This window comes from Limulus polyphemus, unplaced genomic scaffold (genome assembly GCF_000517525.1).
Source record: "Limulus polyphemus unplaced genomic scaffold, Limulus_polyphemus-2.1.2 Scaffold2202, whole genome shotgun sequence".
Classification (NCBI taxonomy): domain Eukaryota; kingdom Metazoa; phylum Arthropoda; class Merostomata; order Xiphosura; family Limulidae; genus Limulus; species Limulus polyphemus.
Window position 1 is genome coordinate 95,163 of NW_013667812.1, and position 7,230 is coordinate 102,392.

The 7,230-nt window shown below is 30.8% G+C and overlaps 1 protein-coding gene across 10 annotated transcripts in view; it reads left to right on the top strand.

Moving 5' to 3' along the window:
- The window catches only part of LOC106466240 (UDP-N-acetylglucosamine--peptide N-acetylglucosaminyltransferase 110 kDa subunit), a 108,979-nt gene that overhangs the window by 9,948 nt on the left and 91,801 nt on the right, over positions 1 to 7,230 (top strand). For 5 of the 10 annotated variants that reach the window (XM_013926492.2, XM_013926494.2, XM_013926491.2 and 2 more), the window contains one exon: positions 5,629 to 5,691. The exons of the other annotated variants lie outside the window; for them this stretch is intronic. In XM_013926492.2, the coding sequence (XP_013781946.1) occupies positions 5,629 to 5,691 (63 nt within the window). The remainder of the gene's footprint in view (positions 1 to 5,628; positions 5,692 to 7,230) is intronic. 10 annotated transcript variants of the gene reach the window in all.

The window sequence follows — 7,230 nt, forward strand, 5'->3', positions numbered from 1 at the left end:
ATATATCCCATGCAGTTTTTTCCAGAAGCAACTTTTCTAACGCTTATAGAAAAGCCCTATTGGCCAGTACTAAATACAACCTCTACATAAAATGGCAGTTACTATAATAAGCACCACCCATATTCATATTGTAAAATCCAGAGAACCATGTTTCATCACGTGCTTTCCTTATCATCCTATGATTTGTCAAATGGGAGATACAGCAATTGGAATAATTGGTACTGAAATTGACACTTTTGACTAGGATTGGCTAAAAGTTTTACAACTGAGGTTTAACATGCCCAGATGCAGTTTTATAAAGAAAACAGACAATAAAAAGGTTTAGATCATAGATGGCAGAACCAGTGCTGAGGTGAAAGGAAATATCTTGAAAAAATTTTTGAAAAAAACATTTCTTCTTAGAGGGCGCTTATTTAGAGTCTAAAATGTATCTTAGGAATTTTTTCATTAAATTCCTCTTTAAACTTCGTTAAAGAATACAATTTTGTACAAATAATTGAATGTTATGCTACTATTTATAAAAATAAAATCAGAAATCCATTAAAAGATAAGTTCTCTATCATTTTTTAAATTCACAAATGCACACTTGCATTGCCTACTAAGAAAGTTAGTACCGGTAGTCATCGGGTTAATGTCTCAGTAGGTTTCTCCACACCCTGATTTCTATGCTATCTTTACACTTCCTTTGGTTCATTCATGATGGTTGAATATTCTATTCACAGTCCATTGGATCCTGTGGGTCTTTGCTCTGAGGCTACATTCTTTTGGCCTACTGTTACACTGCTTTGGACATTTGGCCTGTACTTCCCCATCAAATGTGGCATCCATTGTTGTGCTCCCCTCCCCCTCTTTTCTTTTTTTTCATCAAGAGTCCTCTCATTAGAGTTGCTGGCTTGACTTTCCAATTCAGTCTTGTCCCCTCCTAGTACTTATTTAGATTTTGTGTGGGAGGATCAGTCTTCTTTATGTGTTCAAGGCCTGGAGCCTCTGTTACCAAGGCTCTTGTGTCTCCTTTTTTTCTAACTGAGACAACTTGTTTCTTGTTTGAGATTCTCTTTTTCTTGAGTCCATTGTTCTTCTTGAAGAATACCATATGCATCCATTTCAGTGGACTGGCTGATCAATGTGGTATATCTAGCAATAGAATGTCTTTTTTTGTGTGTATCCAATCAGGTTTCCATACCCACGATGGCCACAACACAGGTGGTATGTTATGTAGTTTTGTTTTTGATGACAACCAAACCTACAGACAAAGCCTTTATAAAACCAGTGTCTCACTGTTTAGGTGGAGGTGTGGTTCTGGACATGTATTCTATTCTGGAGTCTGGTGTTCAGAGGAGTGGTCTCTATATCATTGTTTTGAGATGTAGGCTGCTCAACAAACTTGTCATCCTCTTCTGACTCAGCTCTCTGGTTTTCATATAATAATCCATATGGATACATCCATGTCTCTCATTTCTTGCATCCACTTAACTCTCTGAATACGGGCTCAGTCAATTTGACTGAGCATGTGACCTCTTGTTTAAAGTCTTTATAGATTTAATACTTGTAACTTTTAATATAGTGTGTATATCTTCACAAAACTTGGCAGTCTTTCAGTTATATTATAAGTCTTCCACAAAAAAAAATAAAGATTTGTCCATTAATATATTGAGTATTTGTTTTGAATAGTCCATGTGCAAAGTAATTTTGTTAAAATTGAAAATAATTTTCCTCATCTCAAAAATCTCAAATTTTCTCTGTGTAATCCCTAAAACCTCTTAAATGCATTTCAAATGTTGTTTTTTTTTGAGTAAAACTAGTTTATCTGTTATTTTCTCTAATTTATCTGAAAATGGGATCGGTCAATTTGATTGACCTCATAACCACAAAAAAAAACTGAAATATATCTAAATTACCCTTTTTCTTTCTAGAATAACTTCACATTGTAACATGAAACTACATTTGTTTATCCTAAGTAGCTCCAAGTTCATAACAGTAAACATCTATTTATAATGAAATTTTGTTTTATTGCTCATTGAACCATGTCACTACTATCCGTTCCATTATAAGTTGTAAATTACTTGGGGAACATGCAGCTCACATTACACTAATGAGTTACTTTACCCATGAGCTAGAACAAACTGGTCGTGTGTGTTTGTGTCTTGTGAAACATTTTTATTATATTATTATTTATTTTACCTAATTTAATCTTAACCAATCTAAAGAGATCCCTGTTTTTACATTTTAGTTACTTTTATAATTATACATAAAATCTAAACATAAAAAAGCAAGAAATAAAATACTTAACCAGTCTTCTTTTTTCTTGCTATCCATTGTCAAAGATTTGCTATCCATTTCCATTTAATAAAATAATGCACTAACGAATATAGACTACTAACATGCCAAAAGTAGACAAATTTCCTTACTTCTCAAAATGTTTCTGGCTTTCTATCTGTGTGATAAGAACTATTAGAAATTCATCCAAGTTAGTTGTTATCTTTCCCATGGGAATGAAGCTTGTACTAAGAGAGAAATTGACAATTCTCTATTCAGAACATACTATAATATGTCATTTGATGGATGAAAACCTGGACTTTCTAATGGTTATAGGTAATATATAATTAAACATGAGAGAGAACTATCAACAAATTCTGAAAGAGATTTGTAACAGGAGGGGGTCTGACTTTCTATTTGATAGCTCTGTAACCAAATAAAATTGAAGATGAAAAATTATGGTTAGTCTGAGCAATAACAATTTTATAGAGAGTAATTTACATTTAATTTTGTGCATTTTGAAGGGGTGGTGGATAAAATAGTGAAGATGACATGCTAAGATAAAATGTCATGTGGGTCACAATAGGGGAAATTAAGGAATTTTTTAATATTGCTTTGTAGAATTAAGAACTTAAAACTTATATACTATTAAAATATGGATTATTAGCTTAGATTTTATGCTATTCTAATTGGTATAACATAAACAAAAAGTACTTTAATCAAATTTTCAATGTAAGACACTAAAATATTGTCATGCACAGTAAAGATACCCATGGCAATAGGGTTAAAGGGATTCACTTGCTCTCAGGACATCTGTTTTCCTTGCTCTATACTCTTTAAGCCCGTAACTGTAACTACCACTTTCAGTTGTTGATCTATAATGTTCAGCAAATCAACTATCTCACAGGATCCTTTTCATTCTCCGAGTTTATTAATGTTTTTGTTTTATTGACATTTGAACTGCATCTAACTAATAACTTGCCACATAAGTCTTCTAAGTCTTAGTACTTGCGTACCAGTATTTTGTAAAATAAAGTGACATTTCAGTTACATTATGCACACACACACAAATATATATATATATATATATATATAATGAATTATTAAATTTCAGTTATTTTTCTTAAAACATGGAACAGTAAATAAAAAATCGAAAGAAAACAATGGTTTCTGCTACATAGGAACCTAAGTTTTATTTGTACTTGTGTGTCATACTTGCTAACACTCATTGAATTTTGCACATGGAGTAAGAAAAAGAATTATTTTTTGTAGATTTTTATATATGCATTTTGGAATACCAAAAAATTATAAATTACTAAACTGACACCACAAAAATCCACTGTAATTTATCAGGCTTCCTATCTAAGCTGTATTTGGGTCTCAAAAATCTCATTTCTGATTGGGATATCACCTTGAACATCAGTTATAATGGCTTTTCCTGCATAACTACCTAGGAAGAATGACAGGATCACATAGTTCCATATGAGTGCTTTTGATTGGTTGAAAAATATGTACTTAATAGAAGTAGGCACAGGTAAACAAGTATTTTCCAAAGATTAAGAGAAAGTAGGAGATTCTTATTTTATATTCTAGCTTCTCAATATTGGTAATTTGAGTCTCAAATTCATTAAAAACTAGACGTATTATTGGCATCATAACTTAATCTGAACAAAAGCAGATGATGATGTACCACATAACACAAAAATATTTACTTTTGAATTAAGAAATTATATTTGAATTATAAACAACATTTTGATGCAAAATTTATTGACATATGTTCATAAATTAGTATTTTAATAAAATTATTTAATTCCTGTAGAGCACATTGGTATAGAAAACGTTTTAATACTAGAAATAAATGCCCTAATGACATCAAATAATTTTTATTTAGACACTCAGTGTTTCACTTTATAGTTTCTTCAGGAGCATTCCACTAAAACACAAACTGAAACTGACAGTACAAAGCTTCAAATGGTTTGAATAATTGATTTATTTGAAGAAATTATATTCATCAAAAAAACCATTCTCTGTGAAGTGTGGGGTTTTTTCATTATTATTATTTTTTTCTACGTATGGAACAATGAAAATGTCATGGCTTCCTTTGCATTCCTTATATGAATGCTTTTTTTGGTTTTTTTTTCATTATATGGAGTTGATATTTTCCTTTCTTCTTCAGTAGGAATCACTAATGATTGTTACTTCTATGTGGACTTGTGATGGAATTTTTTATGCACAGTGTTTATAGTGTATGACATCTTACTTTTTGTAACTATTCCAAAAGAGTAATGAAAATTTTTAAATTGTTTTGGTTATATTTATTACAAGAGCCTCTATATTTTGAACTTGTGACTTTTTTGACTTGACATTTTATTTTAAGAAGTTTACTTTTTTTTATTAATGACTTGGTAAATTTTTAAATTTCTCCTTTTCTCTGTGTAAGCACAGTTTGATACCTTAAGTTATCCCAATCTTGTGCGTGCCTTTATTTCCAGAAAAAAATCTTTTTCCCTTTACTACTTCAAGGCCTTGGTCTAAAATCTCTCCGATGACTTTCTGACTTTAAGCTAGTGTATTTGATTTTTTTCTTTTAAAGATACCATATAATCTGGCTGTAGCTTGCTTTAAGATCATTGTCTACTTATCCCTTTAAATTTAATTTATCGGTAATTAGAATAAATGTATTAATAATGTATGGTAAAAAGCAAATGTAGTTGAAGTTTTAAAAAATGTTTTTAAGTACCTAATAATAAGTAATTAAACTTTTGTAAACAAATATTTTGCTAATGCACATACCTGTATGAGTTAATAGGTGTTTCTGTTATTTATGGTTTGAAGATGCTTCATGATTACTATAAGGCAGTGGTTTCCAAACTTTTTTGATTTACGACACCCTAAACTACATTTCTTGATTTATGTGACATCTGTTGCCACGTACAGTATTTTTGCTCTTAATTATTCTTTGTATGGTGAAATTCTTGTGACACCCCTAACAATGTGCTATATCTGTTGTGCCACACAGTTTGGAAATCACTGGTGTAAGGTAACAAGATCTACCTATCATCACAAACATAAATTTATACCATTAGTGTACTTTTGCTAAGGATAGCTTATTTTTAATTGTTTGGTCTGCATTTTAAATATACAGAAGTGAACATGACAATACTATAGCTTAGTGAAAACCCTTAAAAATAGGCAAGAAAGATTACCAAGCTATTTGGCCAGGAATTGGTAATATTTACTATTTCTAGAAATTTAAAGAATAACAGAACTTAAATAAGTCTCCAGATTGTAATACATTAGAAATTTCCATAGAGCTAGTTTAAGCAATGCTTTAATGATCACACATTAAAGCATTTTTCAACTTAATTACAGGTATAAATGGAAACAAACGGAGTCGACCAAATGACATGCCTTCAGCAACTGTTCCTTTCCAAAGTGAGTAGCTGGTATACACTGTGGATTGGCAACTGATTCATAGATCTGTTGGTGGTTTCATGTTTAGCCATAAATCTGAAATCAGTACCTCTAGCTATCCCTTTCTGTCTTAGCGTGAGGTAGCCCAAGTGCTAAAATTATACTTTGTGATCAGTACCAGTTATTAGGCATAACCACTCATATGCAGCATAATGATGTGTGTGTATAAGGATTCAATAAATCACTGTCTGTGATTTTACTGATGTGAAAATGTCCTCTGATTAACAAATTGATGTATGAAGTAAAATAGATCTTGAAACTACAATATTTATCTACTGATTGAGTTGAATTAACTATTTCTAGTGACCTTATAGCCACTTTTGACATTTAATAATTTTCAGGATACAAACCTGTTGGTAACCAGTTTATTGGTTTATAATTAAATATTGTCTGCTTTTAAACTAAGACTATTCACTTAAAAAATCAGTTGTTTCAAATCAGCTTGATCTAATTATAGCAGCTTTTAACCAGAAATGTTAATTGTTTGCACCAAGAAATAAATAATTACATCAAATAAAGAATGTTGAAGATAAGTATGTCCATTAAATTATCATTCATTTCTTAGTTTGTAGGAACTTAGATTATTTCATAAGTACTATTAATCATTTCATTTATCAGTAAAGATAATGCCTCAAAACAATTTTTATGTTATGAAATAATTAAGTTAGAGATTAAGAGGTTTACAGTTGTAGTTATGATTGCAGTGGATGGGATTTATACTGAGCCACATTGATAAACATACTAGACTTATTAATGATTAGTATTCATTCCTTCATAAATGTCAGTTTGAATTAAAGTAGTCAGATTACTTTATAAATTGATAAAGTTTAGACTTATGTTCAAGGCTCAAAATTAATAGTGGCAAACAAGCAATGAGCCAGTGAGCTCTAGTACTTAGCATTGAGGGGCACTGTCATTCTTGCCAGTTGATAATCCAGGAATAACTTTGAATATTCTGACCATCTGTTAACAACAGTCAACATTATTTTTTTAAATAAATTACAATAACTGATAAGCCTTTTCTGATAGCTTGTTCTTCATTATTCTTGTGTGTCTTTCAGTGGCATTCCCAAAGTTTAGAATAGATAGTAATAAATAACTCATTTAAGAACTATAGATAATGACTGGACAGAATTTAAAATACAACCTGCCTTTTTATTTTCTGATATGCCAATGTTTTTACACCTACCACATAAGCTCCTCCAAACTCATGCTTTTGCAGTTACTTATTCCTTCACACTTGTGTGTCATTAGTTTTGTATGTTTATAACCAACAAAAAAGTCTATTTTGTGAACTACAGGACCATGAAATATTTGTTTGTTTTGGTAAAAGGTACCATTTCCCATGTATATTTTATTGAGGGAAGACCACCAAAGTTGATTCTAAGGTAAGTAATAACATAACATTTTGGGACGACATGGGACTTATTAATCCATCTTGGCTGTTCCGTCCTCAAAACTAAATTAAAATGATTAAAAATAATAATAATAAAAATTTTA